Genomic DNA, 23,128 nt, shown 5'->3' with positions numbered 1-23,128 from the left:
ATATTTCAACAGACAAATCAACCCTAAAAACTTCTTTTATAAGCATGCATAGGTGATCATAGAAGTAGTCTTATAAGTCACATAAATATCAAATCTATTTTGAGAAAACATGCAAAAGTATTAACTTTGTAAGTTTTAGATAACCTTACCATGTAGAATTAAAGGACTATTCAATTAAAAAACTTCCAAATTGTTCCTAAAATTCTTTTTCTTTTTTAATATTTGACACAGTGTAAACACAATCTATTTAGAATTGTTTTTTTAGTTACACATAAGAATACTTTAATATAAACTACTAATAATTACTAAGTTAATAATAATTTGGTAAATTAACCAACAGACTGTTCTATAAAACACAGTATGAAACAACAGAATTGAACATCATGTGTTCTAGAGTAGAATAATGACATTTGTTTGTTGCTGATATCTGAAAATTCATACATGACAGCCACAAGTGCATCATGTTCAAAGTCCTTCCTGTATTTCCCCACATATTAATCAAAATCCATGCTTTTAAAAAATTTGTTATATATGCAGTTAAATACTTGAATTTAGATAAATCCAGGGTTCAGATATCAGCTTTCAGATTCCAAAATTCATGTAATTTCTACCATGTGCTGTTTCTCTAACAATTCTGTAAGAAAATCCAGAAATGTACATTTTTTTTAGCCTATAAAATCTTACCTGGGTTCTACATATGGTCCCTCTTAAGGCATCTCTCACTTCAAGAAATCCCATATCTTTCCTGAAATCTTTGTGTTTCTCTTGATTGCTATGTTTACTCCAAACAGAATTGGTTTGGGAATCTTCATCATTCTGAATTTCTTTCTGTATGTATGTAAAAATGGTTTAGGCAATTAATTAAGTGTAATTTCAACATTATGTACTTCCTATGGTATTCAATTTAATCTATAATTTTTTAATACTTCACTAGTCAAGCAAGGATATAAAACATGTCCTCCAAAAAAAGGTTAAACACAGATAAATCTCTCAAGGAAAAAATTATTACTACAAAAGTTGTGAATAATAAAGTGATTTTAGTATGTCAGAAAGGAAAAAATAATGTTTTCTAAGTCTAGTAACAATATTTTTCTTGACATGACAAAAGAGTCTATTTTCATAAAATTATACATGTGTGGAATATATCTTGATTAGGGCCCTAGTCTTGTAGATGTACATGATGGTGGGATTTATATATATACATTTATATGTCAGATTCTTTCCACTGTTTTTCCTATTTGTATTCCCCCTTTCTTCCTTCATTCCCTTTTATCTAATACACTGAACTATTTTCCCCCTCCCTACTCTTATTGTGAGTTAGCTTTTACACATCAGAAAAAATATTTGCCCTTTAGTTTTTTGGAATTGGCTTATTTCACTTAGCATGATAGTCTAAGACCCATCTGTTTATGACTTAATTTGTCATAAAGTCATTCTTTATGGCTGACTAATATTTCATTGGTATATATGCCACAACTTCTTTATCCATTTATCTGTTGATGGACATCTAGGTTGGCTCCATAGCTTGGCTACTGTGAATTGTACAGCTATAAACACTGATGTGGCTGCGTCACTGTAGTATGCTGATATTAATCCTTTGGATATATTCCAGAGACTGGGATAACTGAGTCAAATGGTAGTTCCACACCTTTTTTTTTCTGAGGAAATCTCCAAACTGCTATCTAGAGTCGTTGCACTAATTTGCAGTTCTACCAACAATGTATGAGTGCACCCTTTTCCCCACATCCTCATTAACATTTATCATTACTTGTATTATTATTGTTATTTTTTTGGTACCAGTGGTTGAACCTAGGGGAACTTAAATACTGAGCCACATCTCTAGCCCATTTGGTATTTTATTTAGAAACAGGGTCTTAATGAGTTGTGGGTCTCCCTAAATTTCTGAGGCTAAAACTCAAGATCCTCCTGCCTCATCCTCCTAAGCCACTGGGATTACAAGCATGTGCCACTGCACCGGGCTTACTTGTATTCTTGATAATCACCATTGTGATTGGAGTGAGATGAAATCTCAGTGTGGTTTTAATTTGTATTTCTCTGATAGATGTTGAACTTTAATATATATATATATATATATTTTGTTATTGTTGTTGACTGTTTGTATTTCTTCTTTGGAGAAGTGTCTGTTAAGTTCCTTTGCCATTTATTGATTGGGTTATTTGGGTTTTTATTTGTTGGCAGGTGTGTGTGTATGTTAAGTTTTCTGAGTTCTTTGTATAACCTGGAAATCAATGCCCTATCAGAAGTATGGGTGGTAAAGATTCTCTCCTGTTCTGCAGGCTCCCTCTTCACACTTTTGTTTCCTTTGCTGTGAGGAAACTGTTTAGTTTAATGCCATCCCAATTATTGATTTTTAACCTTTTTTCTTACACTTTAGAAGTCTTGTTAAGGAAGTCAGTTCCTAAGCCAACATGTTGAATTGTTGAACCTACATTTTCTGCTAGTATGTGCAGGGTTCCTGTTCTAATTCCTAGATCTCTGATCCACTTTGAGCTGAGCTGTATGCAGGGTGAGAGACAGGGGTTCAATTTCATTCTGCTGAATATGTATTTCCAGTTTTCCCAGCATCATTTGTTAAAGAAGTTTTTCTACAATGTATGTTTTTGATGCCTTTGTCTAGTATAAGCTAACTATATTTATTTACGAGGGTTTATCTCTTGAGTTTTCTTTTATTCCACTGGCCTTCATGCCTGTTTTGGTGCCAACAACATGCTGTTTTTTTTTAAAACTTTAATTCTACTAAAAATTATCTGATTATGGATCAATTTTTCTTGGATTGTTTTTCTTCATAGTTGTTTACTGATAAGCTTCTCACTTGCAAGTTTACCATTCACATGAGGGAGGGAAAATAAAAGTAAGCAATAGCTGAATTCACAGTTCTGATTTTACCAGATAAAAAAATAACAATTTTTGTCACCCTACTGTATCTCAAACAAATTTCTCTTGCCAATACATTCAAACTAAATTCATCAATTTCCTACCAATTATTTAACAAATACTCACATATATATCTATACATATAATTCTACAAGTTTTAAGACTTCACAGCAAAGAGTTAGGAGTAAAAGTGAGTTCATGACAGTTCCTAAAACGTACTCCTGAAAGGTTGTTTAGAGATTCACATTTACCCAAATAGCCTGGGAATGCCCTCTCCAAGGGCATGATTATGATAAAATCCAAATGTGTTAAGGCCTATATAGTGTAACATTTGGTTCCTTCTCATGTCAGGCTTCCTTTGTGGGTATGATGGATTTAGCACATTGTAATCCTATAATCAAAAAACAATCCCTGAGAGTGGTTGACTGAATTTCCCCTTCAGCTATTCAGAAAAGTGAAACTAAAACTAAGAAAAATACAGACTTTTGTTCCTTTCTATCAAAGACATTCAGAGTAATACTCTGAATGTACAACAGTAATTTCCATTAAGGATTAATTTGCAGGGTAAAACAAGTAAGTTTCTGGCTTTCCATTTCATATGGTATACAACTGAAGGACAATCAATCCATAGGCCCAGATTGAGAAATGTCTAAAATATAGGATTAATTAACCCCACATAGATTCCAGCTGCACAGAATGCAAAATGAATCTGCCATTATCATTAGCAAGGAGGCATGAAACATTTATGTTTACGTATGCAGCCTTTTCAGATGTTATTTATGACTTATCAATGAGAACGAATGCTTCTAGTGTCCTATGTCCCATTGGACTATTTAAAAATCAGAACCTCACAAAGTATAACATTCAAAGTTTTTTTTTAAAACCAATATGTTTTATATGAAGAGAAAAAAAAAATCAACATATATTTTTCTCTAAGCTACCAATACTCTAATTGGTTACTCTTATAAAAAATAACCAATTTTTGATGAAAAGTAATTAATAATTATTGTAAATGTAAATATTCATATTTTATTTCTTTATACCAACTATGTACTAGACATTATGGCATATGTCTCCATATAATATAGGAAAAAATGGCTGTATCTAGTATATTTTATATAGTATGGTGTCATACAGCCACTTATTCTAGTAATAGTATAGTACAGTTTAGGCAATGAGATTGTTTCAGGTTTGTTTCAGGATTGTTTCCTACCTTGGACTAGGTATAGATAGATATACTCTGGTCTCCAGGTGTTATTCCAATGTGTAGCCAAGGAATTTGTCATACAATTTGAATGAATTCATGAGACTGATATGCTATTCATAAGAATACAGAAAGCCAGAGAAATCAAGTAAAGAACAAGAGTCCTTTGAGGGCTACTTGGTTCTTAACTTGTACTTACACCATGATTCTTAAATAGTATTTCATAATCCTATGATTATCTACTACCTTATGGAAGGGAGATCTAACAAATCAAAATTTATTCAAAAGAAGTAAAAATGTATTGAGTGTGTAGCCTTAAATTTTGCTCTCATACATGACAGCTCTGGGATTTGGGGCAAGTTATTTAACCTCATTATACCTGAATATCACCAACTATTAATGGAAAAATAAGACACACCAGAAATGAACATGAGGTTTAAATAAGATTAAGGGTATAAAATGCTTAGCATAGTGCCTGACACATAGTGGTTACTCAATAAACGGAGTAATAGTTGTACTAACAACAAGTGAAGCAACCTTAAATATTAGTTTCACATAAAAAGGAAAGAAAACTAAGGCACAGGATAAACGACTTCTCTATAGTCACAACTAGATATTACAAATCTTGTTCACAAGTTGGTTGATTTAGATCAAAAAGTCATATTGTTTTGTGTGTCTGGTTTGTTTCTATAATATTTTTCCAAAGTTTGTTTTATTTTAAATAGAGAGTCAAAAGAAGTTTTAAGTATTCCTTAGTATTCTCTCATTTTTGTGAAGCCTTCATGGATAAAACAACCGAGATATATTAATCATTTGTTCCTCCGTATTCCTCTGCTATGCACATAGTTTTATCAATGCAATTTTCATACTGAACTGAAATTAATAATCTCCACATTCCTTATCCATCACTAAATAGTAGACCACTTCAAAGTCTGATATGTGGTTGCATTCATTTTCATATCTCTAGTGCACTGTATAGTACCTGGTACAGCAACAGTTTTCAATAAATTATCTGTAAACCTGAGCTAAATATATACCTGATTCTGTTTATTCAGAAGCTTTCTAAAAGGTATAAGTAGGTTAAACAGAATTATTTTTTAGTGAGTATTTTGTTATTTTTAACTCAGTCAATTTACAAAGCTACTCTTCTGAGATGACATTTCAGAATACAGTCAATGAGGAACATTTTTATTTTTCTGTGCAAAAGAGGAGGAAGAAAAGCAAGACACCAGTATGAAGTTAACTTTCTAATTTCTCCTCAGAAGTGAGTACAATATCTTTTCTTTAGTTTACCAGTTATGAACCCTCAGCTGTCTGATCCATAACTTAAAGAAAGAACAATGTATTCTAAAACTAAGTATAAACTGAAATATTTGTTACTTCTGATTGATATTCTATTGCTGCTCTCTATTATTTTAGCATCTAAATCCGAATTATTCAAATTAGTGCAAAACAGGACTGTGGATAATACAAATATATCATACTCTAACCATTTATTTTTGCATAGAGAAGAGAAAATTCAGACATATCTACTAATGATTTTCATTCTGTTGACAGTTAATACTACATTTAAACTATTTAAAAAGGTGTATCAGGATGTTTTTGGATACAACTAATAGAAAATCAACTCTCACTTAAATAATAGAAATGTATTATCTTACAGAATGGCAATTTGGTCCAATGTGGTTTCAAGATTTGGTTAACCTAGGGACTCCATCATCAGCAAGGATCCATCTGCTATCTATAGGGCTAACAAGCTAAGGCTAGTACTCCTCATGGTCAATTACTAGTAGTAATTTAGGTTACATTCTTTTATGTTCATATCTAACAGAAGTTAGTCTGCCATTGGATCTCTTTCAAATGAGGAAGAATCCTAGAAGTTCTTACATATTCTTCTTCATGCCTCATTGAACTGAATTGGTTCATGTGCTCATTTCCAGAACTATGACTGTCAAGATTATCAATAGTCCAAATAGATCAAATTCTAACACTAATGGCAAATTTCCAATCCAAGTAAGTAATCTTGATGTTACTTACTAGGGAAAAATAATTCCAGAATGATAATTACTCACAGAAGACTCAAAGGTTTTCTTTCTGTTAAACTAACAGGTATTACATGAGGACCCACTTGCCAGGTTCTATGTGAGATGACCAGGATATAATTATGGAAAAGACACACCTGATTCTTTTATTTTTTAAGTTGTAGACAGATGCAATACTTTTATTAATTTATTTTTATGTGGTGCTGAGCATTCAACCCAGTGCCTCACTCAGGCTAGGCAAGTGCTCTATCACTGAACTAAAACTGCAGCCCCCAGACATGATTCTTGATGCCAATTGTGCTCCAAGAGCACAGAGGAAAGATGATGAACTCAGTATGTTAGTACAGAAGGACAGAAGTGGTTTGATTCACAAAACATCTGAGATAAAATAAATAGGATTTAGTAGTTGGCAAGATATGTGGAGTAAGGGAAAGGAAGGTTACAATGGTGATTCCCAAATCTCTGACATAAAGTATTAGATAAAAGGTGATGGAATCTGTTGAGATGAGAAACACGGAAGGAAATACTTTTTCCTAGATCAAGCCTGTCTGGGGATACACTGAGGTTTATTTTCTATTCTAAATGACTTATAAATTCTTCTATGCTTAGAGGCTTTAATCAGGCTTTAATCCCTATTCAAACAACTTGAGGGCTAGTATTTACACCAAGTATAGAGAAGGAGGTAGGGGAATAGGACAGGAAAATATTTCTAAACTCTTAGAAACAGCGCTCACATTTCCAAAGAAAAAATAATCCCCAAATCCTCATATGATACTATGTATTCTACTGCTGTTTTATTATACTCTAACATTAAAATGCTGAAAATTATTTTGTAGGACATGCCACCAAAGTGCTAAAAATAAAAGTAGAGACTCAAACTAAGACAAAATTAAACTTAAGCTTTTTCAAAATATGTAAGTGGTATTCTTCAATATTTAAATAAGTGAAAGCAATTACCTTAAAAATATTATCATTTTAATGACTTTCAATCCCTATATGTTCACAATTTAGAATATAATATTAATATAACAGTCAGTCCTCCATATCCATAGATTCCAAATCCACAGATTCAAACCAACCTCAGTTGGAAAATACAGTTAGGTCTAAGAAGGCTGCACCCATATTGAACATGTAGAGGCTTTTTTCCCTTGTCATTCTTCCCTGAAGAATATAGTGAAATAGCTATTTACATAACAATTACATTCTAATAGTTATTATAAATAATCTACAGATGATTTAAAGCACACACATAGTATTTGTATATAACCTATATGTAGGTTATATACAAATACTATGCCATTTTACATAAAAGACTTGAGATCTGAGCACCCTTGGATTTGGTATATAAGAAGGATCCTAGAACCAATCCTCTGGGGTACCAAGGGATGATTACATTTCACTATATGGGTACTTTACAAAATAAATACTAAAAAATGTCTACTATTTATCTTACTTACCTCTAAAAGAAAATCCCCTAGATACTGAATTGGATAAAATGGAGCCTTAAAGTTATCTTTTTCTTTCTCAGCATTGATTCTTGCATTACTGGCAATCACATGAGTTACTCCACTTGGTGAACTTTTTGGTAAAATAACATTTGCCTTTCCAGCCTCCAAAACTCTAAATAAAAATGTAAATGGTATAAAATATATTAGAAAAATTGAATATATTCAGTCAAATTATTCAAATCAATTACTCCTTGGAGCAGGAGTATAACTATCTGAAAGGAACTAATTCCTATGGGACACTGAGGATCACAAAAAATAACTATTGCAATAATTTCTTAAAATCTAAGATTTTCACAGCAAATGTTTAAGAAATCATACTATTCTTTCTGCCTATTCATTTCTTGATATGGGAAAGACTTTTATGAAGCAAGAATATTAAAGTATTTCCTAAGTATAAGCCCAAAAGAATAATGAAGAATGGCTAAGGAAGCAGATATCCTGGAAGGCAATATATACCCAAGGAAATCATTCTGGACCACAAAAAATGAAATCAGTTGCCAACCTTAAAAGTTCAGCTTTTAAAAATTTTTAGCTCTAGTCTATATTAAGGAAAAAAAATACATTTAGACTCAGGCTGACATACACGTCCCATAAGCACTAAGCTTCTGCTTTTAGAAAGCTATACTGCTACCACCTAAAAATAAGGCCAAATAATCCATATCATAATTCTCTTTAAGCTCATTAGCAAATCAAGGTAATAAGTTAATCAAATAAGTTAATTTCCAAAGAATGACAGGCCCCTATGTGAAAAGGACTGGATTTCCAAACCATTTCACTGTTGGCAGAGCAAAGGAAAATGGTTGGTCATAAGAACACATAAGAATCAGTAAAGGGCTGGGGTTGTAGCTAAGTGGTGAAGTTTACCTTGCATATGTGACTCACTGGGTTCAATCCTCAGTACAACATAAAAATGAAATAAATAAAACAAAGGTACTGTGTCCACCTACAACTAAAAGTATTTTTTAAAAAGAACCAGGCAAAAATTTAAGACAATTGAAATGAAGAAGATAGCTTGTGTACCAGTTTTGAAAAGCAAAGTCCCTGACCCAAGAAAGTATGCTCTTATTTGCCAGCTCTTTGGCATAGGCCTCCATTAAATGTTCATGAAAAATACTGGGGGCATGTCAGGAAAAAATACAAGCCCTCCTGTTCAGTACAGATGGGGACTAGTTGCCATTGAAGTGTATACATAAAACCAGGTCCACTTCCCTGAGCTCTTCCTTCTCTACTATAAAGGAAAAGCCTTCAGATGTTTGGAGAAGAATAAGAAAGTTGTCTGCCCTCAGACCTAGGGAAAAAATACAATGTTTTTCTCTTGAAGGGGAGGGAATAAAACTTATCTCTAAGGAAGGAGCAAAAAAACTCTCCTGCTGTCCAGTGCCCCACCCCCAAAGAGCCACTGTTTGCATGAGAGAAGCAAAAATCATCGCTATAAAGGAGAAACACAAATATCCCCTGGGAGCAGGATCTTAGAACAATACACACGAAGATATAACACTGGCGAGAGACCAGAAACTCTGTCTTGCCGAAAAAGCCTGTCCACAGATAGACAGATTTTGATTGTGGGGAGTGGGGCAGGAAGGCTAGAAACACAAATACTGAGAAAGCCCCATCACAGGAACCAATAACAAAGAGAAGGTGTAAAATGAAAGCCTATCTAGAGCTAAGAATATACACTATCCACATTCTCGGCCTATAAATGAATAAAAAGATACATGGGAAGAACATAAAAAGCATACTCATGTGCCCTTTTAGTGCAGGAACTACCAAAAGGTTAAGGCACAGCAAGAACACTGATAAAAACCTTTCTAGTACCCAAGGTCCCAAACTAAATACAAAGAAATTAGAGTTCACTGCTGTTAGCAGCGGAGATGCACTGAGGGTGACTATAACATTAACAAAACCCAAATCCAACTCAATAACTGACAAGATTAACTCAATCACCCATAATAGCTTCCTTATAGAAGAGGCAGTCCCATTTTTAATATAAATATTATTCATCTTAGCCTGTATTATTCTTCTACATGCGATGTCTGATATTAAGCAAAATGCATTAAAAATATAAGATATCTACAGAACAGTAAGAAAAACTTAAATCAAGAAATAAAAGAATTAACAGTATGGACTGGGATATAATTCATGTTGAAATGATCAGAAAAATCACCTTTAAATAACTATGATTTAAAAGAACTTAATGGAAAAGATGTACAATGTACATAAACAGATTGAGAACTCAGCAGACATCAATGAAAATGGTAGAAATAAAGGGCACTATATCAGAGAACAATTTCTTTAATAAGCTTATCAAGAGGCAGAAACAACAGATAAAAAGAATTATTGAACCTGAAGATAGGTCAAAATTTTTTCAAAAGAAGAACTGTACATGAAATAGTTGTGGAATAGAATTAAATAGTCTAAAATACATGTCATGGCTAGGTGTAGTGGACCTCTGTAATACCAGTGACTGAGAAGGCTAAGGCAGGAGGATCACAAGTTTGAGGCTAGCTTCAGCAACTTAGGGTAAGACTGTGTCTCAAAGTGAAAAATAAAAAAGGCTGGGTTGTAGTTCAGTGGTAAAATACCTCTGGGTTCAATTCCCAGTGCTGAAGTGGGATGAGGGGCAGAAGCCAGGTAATGAAGTTCCAGTGGAATAACAACACAAGATGAGACACATATAAAAAATAATGGCTGAATATTCTTTAAAATTAATAAGAAAAAAACCAAATGTAAAGGAAACATAAAATACCCAAGCCAACAAATAAAAAAAAATACACACATGTATATATACATCAGTATCAAAGTGATAAAAAATAAAGGTCAGGAGAAAAACTTGAAAGAAATCAGGAAAAGAAACTACAGACAGAAAGAATGGCAGTTGATTTCTCATCGAAATTGGTACAAGATAGAAGACAATGAACAGAGAATTTAATTACTGAAAGTAAAAAAAATAGTCAACCCATAATTTTATATCCAGGGTCTGTGTGGGAGAAAAAAAAATTTAAAAACTAAGTTTTCTCTGCTCTCACATCACAATAATCAACACAGAAAACTTCTGTTATCTCAAAATGTGAGAATTTATTTCTGTTGGCAAACAAGCAGTCAATTCTGCATCAGAAGATACCACCTGGATGTGCTCTAACCCAATTCAATTCTGACAATGAGAACAAAAGGCAGTGTCAAATTCCACATTTGAGGGTTCAGGTCCTAGGACTGCCCTCTCCCCCAGTTTGGATGCCAACTGCTAGCCTCAGATTGTTTTATCTTTGCTTCTGACTGACCAACTATAAACCAGGGTTCAACTGGGTTGGATTAATTTGATACAGTAGCTCACAGAACTCAGAGATATGTTTATCATAAAGACTATTACAAAGGATACAGATGAACAGATGCATAGGGAAAGGCATGTGGGAAGGAGGTGGAACTTCTGTGCCTTCTACAGGCATACAAACTTTAGGAACTTCCATATATTTGGCTAATCAGAAGCTCTCAGAAACCTGGGTTCCTTATGTTACAAAGATATCTGTAAATTCAATTACCAATCAATTATCACTGGATTAAATTGTTTAAAAAAAGACACAGAGTGGGCTGGGTACAGTGGCACATGCTTGTAATCCCAGCTGCTAAGAAGGCTGAGACAGGAGAATAGTGAGTTCAAAGCCAGCCTCAGCAATGGCGAGGTGCTAAGCAACTCAATGAGACCCTGTCTCTAAATAAAATACAAAAATAGGGCTGGGTGTGGATCAGTGGCTGAGAGCCCCTGAACTCAAATCCTGGTACCAAAAAAAAAAAAAAAAAAAAAAGAAAAAAAAAAGAAAAAAAAGAAAGGAAGAAATAAAGACACAGAGTGGCCAGGTTTAAACAAAAATAAAATAAACATGATCCACCTATATGCTGCCTATAAAGATTCACTTCATTCTTTAAAAACACACATAGACTGAAAATGAGAGAATGGAAAAGCATAGTCTATGCAAAAAAAAAAAAAAAAAGCACGGCTGGCTATACTCAGACAAGAAAGATAAAGTCAAAAACTGTAAGAAAAGACCAATAAAGTCATTATATAAAGATTAAGAGGTCAATTCATCAAGAAGATATAACTGGAAGTATACATGCACCTAAATATATAAATCAAATATTAAATGATCTAAAGGAATAGATAAATTGCAATACAGTAATAGGAGACTTCAATATAGAGTAAATACTTTAATACTTCAACAATAGGCAGATAATCTAGAAAGACAAAAACATTAGATCTGAACTATACTTTGAACCAAATGACCTAACAGACATATACAGAACATTCCATCCAAACCAATATAAGACATATTCTTCTAGAATGCACTCAGTACATTCTCCAGGATAGTTCTATGTTATATCACAAAATAAGTCTGAACAAACTTAAAATCATTACCTACTGTCTTTTATAAACACAATGATAAAAAGTTAGACTAAATAAGTAATCAGAAATCTTTAGAAAACACACAAATAAATGGAAATTAAACAACATATTCCAGGACAAACAATGAGTCAAAGAAGAAATCAAAAAGAGACATCAAATACATCCTGAGACAAGAGCTGGAGACATAGGTCAGGGGTAGAATGACTATCTTGCATGAATGAAGCCCAGGAGTCAATCCTGAGCAAATAAACACTTTGAGACAAATAATAATGGATATAAAACATACTGAAACCTATAGAATGCAGCAAGAACAATACTGGAGGGAAACTTATAGCAATAAAAGCCTGCATCAAAAAGAAGAGAAATTTCAAATAAACAACCTATTGTTACACATCAGAGTACCAGAAAAAGAAGAACTAAACCCAAAGTTCGAAAAATGAAGGGAATAAAAAAGATTAGAGCAGAAATAAGTAAAATGGACACCAGGAAAAACAAAACAAAACAAAACAATAAAACCAAGAGTTGGATTTTTAAAAAGATAAATAAAATTGACAAACCATTAGCTACACTACAAAAAGAATAAGGACTCAAATGAAGAAACTCAAAGGTGGGGAAAAAAAGAAATTATAAGTGATACCACAGAAATACAAGTCATAAAAGACTTATGAACAATTATATGCTAAGAAATCAGAAAATCTAAAAAAATTGATAAATTCCTGGACACACACAACCTACCAAATTAGGAATAAAAAGAACACTTAAACAGACCAATAAAAATAATGAGACTGAATCAACAATAAGGTCTCCCATCAAAGAAAAGGCAAGGATCTAAAAGCTTTATTCTTGTTTTCCACCAAACATTTGAAAAACTAATATAAATTCTTCTCAAACTATTCCAAAAAATAGAATAGGAAGGAATTTTTCCAAACACATTTTATAAGGGAGCATTACCCTGAAAACCTAAATCAGAGGGACACAAAACAACCACCACAACCAAAAAAAGAAAACCACCACACTTGTATCCTCAGGGAAGAGAAATACAAAAATTCTCAACAAAATAATAACAAATTAAATTTGACAAGACTTTAAAAAGATCATTCACCACGACCAGGAATTCAAGATGGTTCAAAATATACAAATCAATAAACATGGTATATGACATTAACAGAAAAAAAATCATATCATTTCTGTAGATGCAGAAAAAGTATTTGACAATGTTCAACATCCTTCATGCAAAAAATTTTTAAGTAATTGATGTATAGAAGGTGCACACATTAACACAAAAAAGGCCATAACACATAAACCACAGCTAACACTATACAGGAAAGGGTTGAAAACTTTCCATCTATGATCTATGATCTGGACAAGTATGCCCACTTTTACCACTTCTATTCAACATGGTATTGGAAGTCCTGGCCAGAGCAATTCAGCAACAGAAAAGAAAAAAAGCACTCAAACTGGAAAGGAGGCAAATTATTTCTGTTAGCAAAGGACATGATAGAAAAATCCCAATGAGTATCCAAAAGCTACCTAAATCAGTCAACAAATTCCAAAAAAGTTGCACAGGATAAAAAACTTAACATAAAAATCAGTAGTGTCCTCTATATTACTAGGAGCTAGCTGAAAAATAAATTAAGAAACTTTCTCATTTTCAAATCTATAAAAAATAAAGTAAATGTAACCAAGGAGTTAGAATCTCTCTCCAATAAAAACTATATAAAATTTACTGATGAAAGAAATTAAAGAGTATACAAATAAATGGAAAGATATTAGAGGCATACTGTTAAAATGTCCATCGTACCAAAATCAATCTATAGATTCAATAAAATCCCTATCAAAATACAATGATAGGACTGGGGTTATAGTTCAGTGATAGAGCGTTTGCTAGCACGTGTGAGGCACTGGTCTTGATTCTTAGCACCATATGTAAATAAGCAAAAAAAAGGTCCATCAACAACTTAAAAAAAAAAAAAGTACAATGACATTTTTCACCAAACATGAAAAAAAAAAATCCTAATGTTTACATGGAAGCATAAAAAGACCCTGAACAGCCAAAGCAATCTTGAGTAAAACAGAACAAAGTAGATGGTATCACACTACTTGACTTTAAAATATACTACAAAGGTATAGTATCACTGGCATGCAAACAGACACACAGATAAATGGAACACAACAGAGAGCTCAGGAATAAGTCTATGCACTTACAGCAAACTGATTTTCAACAAAAGTGTCAAGAAAATACAATAGGAAAAGGAAAATATCTTTAGTAAGTAGTATTTGGAAAATTGAATATCCACATACTGAAAAATAAAATTAAAATCTTATCTCATACCATATACAAAAATCAACTCAAAAAAGATCAAAGACTAAAATGTTAAGGCTTGAATAGTTTACAAAACCACTCGAAGAAAAGAGAGGAAAGACTTTATATTGGTCTGAGAAAAGATTCTTTTGATATGACCTCAAAAGTCCAAGAAACAACAGTAAAATAGACAACTAAGATAACATCAATCTAAAATTTCAGACAACAAACAGTATAAGAGGAAATATTCACAAACTATACTTCAGGTAAGTGGTTAATATCTAGAGTTTATAAGGAATTCAAACAACTCTATAGCAAAAAAGCAAATAACCCTTTTTAAAAAAATGGGCCAACAACCTAAACAGTTACTTCTCAAAAGACAAACAATGGTCAACATGTATATGGAAAAAATGTTTGACACCACTAATCATCAGAGAAATGCCAATCAAAACCACTTATCACTTAACACTTGTTAGAACTGTTTTTATCAAAAGGAGGGAAAAACATAAATGATAGCAAGTATATGAAAAGGGAGCTATTACACATTGTTGAGGGGAATGTAAATTTGTACAGCCACTTTGGAAAACAGTATGAAGTCTTCAAAATATCAAAAACAGAATTACCACATGATTCATCAATCTCACCATATATATGGGTATGTATCCACAGAATATGAAATCGGTATGTATAAGAGATAGCTGTGTCTCCATATTTATAATAGCAATATTTATAATAGCCGAGATATGGAATCAACTTACATGTTCACCAATTGCTGAACACCTACACAATGCAACACTGCTCAGTCATAAGAATGAAATTTTGTCATCTGTTACAACGTGGATGGAGCTAGAGAATGTTATGTTAAAGAAATAAGCCAGTTATAGAGACCAATACTACATACTGCATGATTTCCCTCATATGTGCCATCTAAAATGAATTGATATCATAGAAATAGTGAAATGGTGGTTACCAGATATTTGGGTGGTTAGGGAGATGGAAGAAGGATGGGGCGATGTTAGTGGAAGGATATATAATTATGGTTAGATAGGAGGAATATATTTTTAAGTGTACAAAATAGACACACAGACTGGATAAGTAATTCCAGGACCAAGATGGTAGGAGAGTATTGGCAGGAGGACAGAAGAGATAAGAAATGAATAGCTACCAATGATCATGAAGCTTCTCTTTAATGTGATGATAATGTTCTAATATTTATTGTATTGATGATTCAAAAACTCTGTGATCATACTAAGAACTACTAGATTATATACTACAGTGAATGGCTAAATTGTATGTTAATTATATCTCAACAAAGCCATTTCATAAAAAAACCAAATATAGAAATCAATGAAATAACAAAACTAAAATAATTAAATTTTAATTTCCAATTGTTTTTTGCTAATATGTAAGAAAATAATTTTTATATAATGACGTTATCTTGTGATCTTCCTAAATTCACTAATTTAAGTATCTTTGATAAAAATCTTAATACTTTTTTTGTTTGTTTGTTTGTTGTACTTATTACACTGGCTTACTAGCACATCTAGTAAAATGCTAAATAGAAATGGTGAATCAGATATATATTAAAAAAGCATAATCCACCACATTGAAATACAGTTTATTTCAAGAATGTAGGTTTAACATTTGAAATTCAATCAGTATTATTCACCATATTAACAGACTTAAAGATAAAAGTGAATTATCTCAATAGATGCAGATAAAACTTTCAAAGAAATTCATTTTCATGGCTTCCCAAAACAGAAAGATTCTAGGAATAAATTCAACAGAATATGTACAAGATTAATAAAATGAATCTATAAAACATTAATGACAGAAACCAAAGAACACTAGGAGAGAGAGTCTACTAATAAGAAGACTCAATATTTCTAAGAACACAGTTCTCCCAGTATGAACACTGTAGGTAAAACACAATCCTAGCTTGCTTTTTTCATAGAACCTTACAAGCTGACTCTAAAAATATATGAAAATTCAAAGAATCCAGAATCACCACAACAGTTTTTTAAAAGACACAGCTGAAGAACTTTTACTATTTCATTTCAAGATTTACTATAAACAACAGTAATCAAAACAGTATGATGATGGTATATGTTAGACATACAGGTCAGTGTAACAGAATAGCAAGTCCAGAAATAGAGCATACATCCATGGTCAATTGATTTTTGACCACAGTGCCAAAGTAAATGCAGAGCAACTAAACTCTCTTCCACTGCAATTGGGAATGTAAAATGGTACAACTACTTTGGAAAACAGTTTGCCATTTTCTTATAATGTTAAATATGCAATTGTCATCTGAGCTAGCAATTTCATTCTCAGGTATTTCCTAAGAGAAATGAAAACATGCCTATATGAATATTCATACTCAAATGGTCAAAGCAGCTTGGTTTGTTTTGTTTTGTTCTGTCAGAAAAACAGCTGTGGAGGGGAAGGGGATGAAGTAACCATGGGCAGAGGAATCAACTGAACTGTCATATAATTATAAGGAAAGCCTCTCTTACTCCATCTGTGCATTAGAGCCAAATTATACCTATTGCTGGAGAGAGGTTCCTTTATATCCCAACATGAGTCAGTCATTAGATGCCCACCGCCCTCAGGTTTGGGGCATAACCTTGGATAAGACAATTCTCTTCAGCACAATTATGACATTCTGTCATAATTCAAGTATCCTTATGTTTGGTTCTGTTCCTGTCCCACTGATTCATTTGTTGATCTTTCTAACAACACCACATTATCATAATCACTAAAAAGGAGCTTTATTCATATTAATAAAAATAATAAAATGTCCCAAGTACCCATTAATAGGTGAGTGAACAGACTTTAATACAGCAATAGAGTAGAATACTAAACAGCAACAAGAGTGAATGGTGATACATGCAACATCATTTCAAAAATAGAGTACTAAGCAAATGAAGCTAAAACAAAGTGCGTATTCAGTATCATCCCAAATATATGAACCTCTAAAAACAATGACAAATCTAATCTGTAACTATAAGAAGGAAACCAGTGATTGCCCACTATTTGTAGTCCAGAATTAAATGTATAAGGTCACAAAAGAACATTATAAGATGAATGTAAATGTTACAGATCTTGATACAGTGAGGGTAATATAGGTGAGTTCCTATCCAAACTTATTAAAGTGTACACTCAATATGGGTGCATTATCCATATCCATAATCATTATCCATAAATTACATTTCCTAAAGACAATAAAACGATCCCCTCTTAAAAAAGAGTAGTAGCAGACTTGGAATACTTTTTAAACAACTGAAAGGCTTCCAAAAAATATATAAAAGGCAAAATGAAATTAAACTATGAAAACACTATGAACCATAAAGATAATACTACATAAACCTAAAAAAGGGTTCTGATAACATAATACTTTACTAGCAAAAATTTAAGAGGTTCAAACTTGGCCAAAAGAAATAACATGGAAAATAAAGGAGATCAAATAGATTTTGTTTTATTAGAGACATATACTTAAACATGCAGAATGGCTTACCTAGGGGATCAAAAAGAAAATAATCACAGCTCACATTTTGACTGAACTGATAACTGCAAAAATACAATAAGGTATTCACGCCAAAATTGTTTTCTCATTCATTGCTTTAGCTTTTATGAGTTCCTACCTTACAAGAGAATCACTTCGTTTATCAGCTCTAACAAGAAGGACAACTTTCCATCTGTGGAAGGCTCCTGGAGCACCAGTGCGTTTCAGTTCTTCACGCCATCTTTTAGGTGCAGATTGCATTTGAGGTGAATAATGGGAGTCTTTTTCAATTTTATATCCCCATTCATAAGTTGTTTCATCAAGCCATCTGCCACTTTTGGCACTATGAATTATGTAGTCTTTAGTCAGTACCCACTTTCCTAGAAAGGAAATGAACTGTTCATCACAGAGAAATTTTGGTTCAAATAAAGATCAAATTTCAAATAAGTCAATCTTTGTCAACATGAGATTCTTAGGCTATATTGCCAACATTATCTTTGAACTATGTTTTTCTAAATTTTTGAGAGTGAAGCCAATAACATCACTGAACATTGTATGTAATGTCTTCAGTGACAAATAATTATAATTTTAAATATTACTAATGAAGCACACATCTAAAGCTTTAAGATAAAAATATGTGATATTATTTGAATTATTATTACTGATATCATTCACTTTTGGGCTGATATATATATTCTTTCTCCTATGCTAAAAGTCTCTCCAATAATGTTCACAGTACTGTTACACTTTGCCAAACAAATTTAGTGTTACATAATTTTCTCTGGCATTTAATAACATTCTGTAGTTTCTATATCTGGGCATCAATGATCTTTTAAACTGCAGGGAAAATGTATGCTTTTATTTATGGACCTAATAATGAATCCAAAAATAATGAATCAATCCTCTGGTATGTTAATCTAAAAAATAATAAATTCACTGGAGTCACATACATTTATCTGTTTTGGGGGTGATTCAATCAGTAGATTAATGATATTCTAAATCACTCACAGTAGAGACAGCCTTAAGGATTATCAGTGGCGACAAAGGGGGAGAAAGAAAGATTAAGGTCTAATTTGGGTTTACTGAATTTGGTATTTTAGGGAAATAAAATAGAATCACTATTGTTTCATAGAACGGATAGGAGAGGAAGCAGAAGAAGAACAAAAATGCTGATTATTTCCAATGACAGATCAAAGAAAAGCTAAGGTCTCAACAAAAGCTTAAGTTTTGACATTTGGTGCCAATCTTTTTAATAAATAATTTTTTTTCTAAATAAAACACCTAAATCTTTGGTGAAGTAAATATTTCCACCCAATTAACATATTTTCACGTATTACAAAATTTTACTCAGAAGAATAATAAAGTAGAAGTTATATCAAAGAAATAATTTAAGAAAAATATCAGGGGAAAAACCATATTTTTATCTGATATAATAAACATGCTATCTTTTCTTTAACATGAGGATTTTTTAAGGTTCAGAGAAAGGCAGTTTACTTACCGGCTGCACAAGCTGCTAAAAATTTTTCACTCTTACACAGGCGTTCAGCTATAAGATGTGTACAATTTTTGTATTTCTAGAGGGAAAAATTCACATGAAGAAATATTACTAAACTAAGATTTTCTTAATAACACAGCTTTCTATTCTTACAATATCAAGGGGACAATATTTCATGTTTAAGTCAGTATTTTAATTCTATTTTTCAACTACACCTTGAATATTTTTATAAGCTTTTGTACTCACCTCACTCTTAATGAACGTGCAATCTAGTTTTAAAAGCAATTTGCCTAGAGCTTCCTTTTCTTCCATCTTAAATCCTGTCATCTGGATGATATGCTTTGGGGCATCATGTTCCATCTAACGTATATATGCACAGAAGATAACATGTTAAACACATTACTCACAGAGTTATTTTTTCTTAACTATGAGTACTAAAATAAAAACTAAAATTAATTAAACACATAATGAACTAAACATGTAAGGCTTAACCATAAACATTACACCAATGTTAAATTTACTTACAACAGAAACAAATTTTAAAAAGTTATCTTCTCGAAATGTGATCTTAAATAAAATAAATTTTTGTTTCTGGCTTGAACACTGAAAGTGGGCATCAATATACACATTGATGAATGAATATAATTCTTCAGAAAAAGATACACATCCATATAAATATTAGTATAACAATACCAACTTCATTCTTAAAATGCTATTTTTTGCTAAGAGCTTTAAAACAAATACGTTGTGGACAATGATACAATCAGATTTTGTACTGATTTTTGAAGTGTTTTTGGACAGATATTAAGAATATGTGCAAGTCACTGGAGACAAAGAACACATGGTCCTACAGCATTAATACCAAATAATTTAGTACAACAGGTACACATAATGATCCTGTATAGATTCTATTCCCCATGTACATTTCTGAACATACTGAACTTGGGAATGAAAGGAGGGGGGGGAGAGAGAGAGAGAGAGAGAGAGAGAGAGAGAGAAGATTGGAGAGTGGAAATTACGCTCAACCACTTACAACATTTGGAAAGACAGACAAAATTAATAATACAACAGTAACAAAAAGGTCCTTAAAACAGAGCAAACAGCTTAAAACCAAATTGTAAAAAGAAAACTGAGCCATGGATATGCAGTCATCTTGTGGAGCCCTCATCCAATCAGTCACCCCCTTAAATCCTCCTGCAGTGGGATTTATTAAGCATCCAGCCAGAAAAAACTTCTAGAAGGACCACTACTAGCAGAAAATTGTTAGAATCCCCTGCTCGCTCTAACCTCAATATGAACAAGGGGAACGTGCTGGTGGAAACCTGTGCTGGGAACTGCACCTAACCCTGCTCAAACTCCATGACCCAGGCAAGAGCATAAAGAATTGCTCAGCATTCCCTTGCTTGACTCAGAAACAGCAACAAAGCATTTTTGGCACCAAATAGAGGAAATCAGATTCATTAGTCTAGACCACTAAAACTAGTGGGAGGCACAGTGAGAAGGTTGGAGATGATCTCCAGGAACTCTAACTTGAATGACAATTATTAAACCAATAACCAACACTGTACCTTCAACCCATTTGAGTGTATTTGATCTAATGGTTTAAAGCATTAAATGAAACCAATCTTCCTATCTTTGTTTTCCTACCTCTGATTTATACTTGCTTTTTCACCCCCTACTCATATTCTTGCATTATCTGCTACTACCTCAAACACCAATATTTTCTACCTTGGTGTAGGTTAGTCTTCTATCTTCTCTCTCTCCCCTCTGTCTTTTTCCCTCTCCTTTTTGCCCAATCTTTCTTCCAACCCACTTTTAACCCTCACTTAAGGTTATAGTAAGTTTACTAAATTCAACAACTAATTTTTTTTTTTTTACCTATTTTGGAACATAATTACAGGTTTTTGGTTGAATTTGAGGAACTGCAGAGAACAACTGCAACAAGTTTTTGTTTCTTGTAAGGTTGAATAATATGAGGATTGACTCTGAAGTCACTATAGTAAACAGAGCTCAGTGACATGTATTAAAATGGTGCTGATATAAGAATCAGCACAGATCACACAGTGACTTAAAAAATCATCCAACCCAGGGATCTGAAGACAAAGAAGCTCACAAAGTAGTCCTTTGCCTAAAAGAAGAAGTCAGATTATACTAATAGATGGGTACACAAACAATTTGAAAAAGCAAGGGAACAAATCATCCCAAACGACACATTAATGCTTCAACAACAGACTTCAATGACACCACAGTGGAGGGAAAGTCAGAGAAAGACTTTAGAAAGTCCATAGTTAAACTATTCTAAGAGCTAAAAGAAGATGTAAGGAGTGAAATCAGAGAAAAAAGAGGAAGTGAAAGATCACTTCAATAAAAGATTGAGATTCTGAAGAAGAACCAAAAGGAAATCCTTGAAATGAAAGAATCAATATGCTATATTAAAAAATTAAAAACACATCCCCAATAAATGAGACCACTTTGAAGATAGATTTTCAGGCCTTGAAGACAAAGTACATAATCTTGAAAATAAAGCCAACCATAAAGACATTAAAAGACCATGAACAGAATATTCATGAAAACTTGAATAGCATTAAAAGGCCACATTTAAGATTTATGAAGGCTCTGAAATACAAACTAAAGGAATGCACATTCTTTTCAATGACATAATATCAAAAAATTCCAAATATTAAGAATGAGATGGAAATTAAAATATAAGAGGTATATAGAACTACAAATATACAAAAATCACAATAGATCCACTCTAAGACACATCATTATGAAAACGTCTCACATACACAATGACAGAATTTTAAAAAGCTATAAGAGAAAAATAACTAGTCGCATTCAGATATAAATCAATACAGACTTCAACTATTTCTCAACTCAGAACCTAAAAGCTAGGAAGGTTTGGCATAATATGAACCAAGCTCTAAAAGAAAATGGATGCCAACCAAGAATACTATGCCCAGAAAAATTAAGCTTCAGAATTCAAGATGAAATAAAAACCTTCCATGATAAGCAAAAACTAAAGAAATTCATAACTAGAAAGTCTGCACTATGTAAAATATTAAATAAAATATTTCATGAAAAAGAAATGAAGACTAGCATAGGAAGGAATAATATTAAAAAAGTCAATTAAAGGAAAATGAACTCAAATTTAAACATTAGAAAAAAAATCAAAATAGCAGGAAATAAAACTCACCTCTCAAATAACAACATTGAATGTAGATGATGGTCTAAACTCAATCAAAAGACATAGGTTGGCAAGCTGGATTAAAAAACAAGACCCAAAAATTATACTGTCTGCAAGAGATCCACCTCACAGGCAAAGATAGCCACAGACTGAAAGTGACAGGATGGGGAAAAAAATACCATACATATGGGATTCATATACAAGCAGGGCTTGCTATTCTCATATCAAATAAAGTAGACTTCTACCCAAGATTAATCAAAGAGACAAAGAAAATCACTTCACACTACTTAAGGGAATCATATATTAACAAGTTATAAGGATGGTAAATATTTATGCCAAAACAATGGAGCTTCTATATACATCAAACAAACCCCTCTCGATATTAAGAATCAAATAGGCTGGGAGTGGAGGTGCATGCATGTAATCCCAGCAGCTTGGGAGGCTGAGACAGGAGGATCACAAGTTCACAGCCAGCCTCAGAAAAAAGCGAGGTGCTAAGTAACTCAGTGAGACCCTGTCTCTAAATAAAATTCAAAGTAGGGCTGGGGATGTGGCTCAGTGGTCGAGTGCCCCTGAGTTCAATCCCTGGTACAA

At 32.8% G+C, this 23,128-nt stretch overlaps 1 protein-coding gene across 1 annotated transcript in view; it reads right to left on the bottom strand.

Annotated features, from left to right (window-relative positions):
- Slf1 (SMC5/6 complex localization factor 1) overlaps positions 1-23,128 on the bottom strand; it is a 71,095-nt gene that overhangs the window by 36,069 nt on the left and 11,898 nt on the right. Inside the window, exons 2-6 of the mRNA XM_005326159.4 lie at positions 19,594-19,707; positions 19,351-19,426; positions 17,992-18,232; positions 7,599-7,761; positions 685-828 (exon numbers count right to left, since the gene is read on the bottom strand). Coding sequence (XP_005326216.2) covers positions 685-828; positions 7,599-7,761; positions 17,992-18,232; positions 19,351-19,426; positions 19,594-19,707 — 738 coding nt within the window. The remainder of the gene's footprint in view (positions 1-684; positions 829-7,598; positions 7,762-17,991; positions 18,233-19,350; positions 19,427-19,593; positions 19,708-23,128) is intronic.

This window comes from Ictidomys tridecemlineatus, chromosome 1 (assembly GCF_052094955.1).
Source record: "Ictidomys tridecemlineatus isolate mIctTri1 chromosome 1, mIctTri1.hap1, whole genome shotgun sequence".
NCBI lineage: Eukaryota > Metazoa > Chordata > Mammalia > Rodentia > Sciuridae > Ictidomys > Ictidomys tridecemlineatus.
Note: the sequence above shows the minus strand (reverse complement) of the source record. Positions and strands in the feature narration are given on the sequence as shown.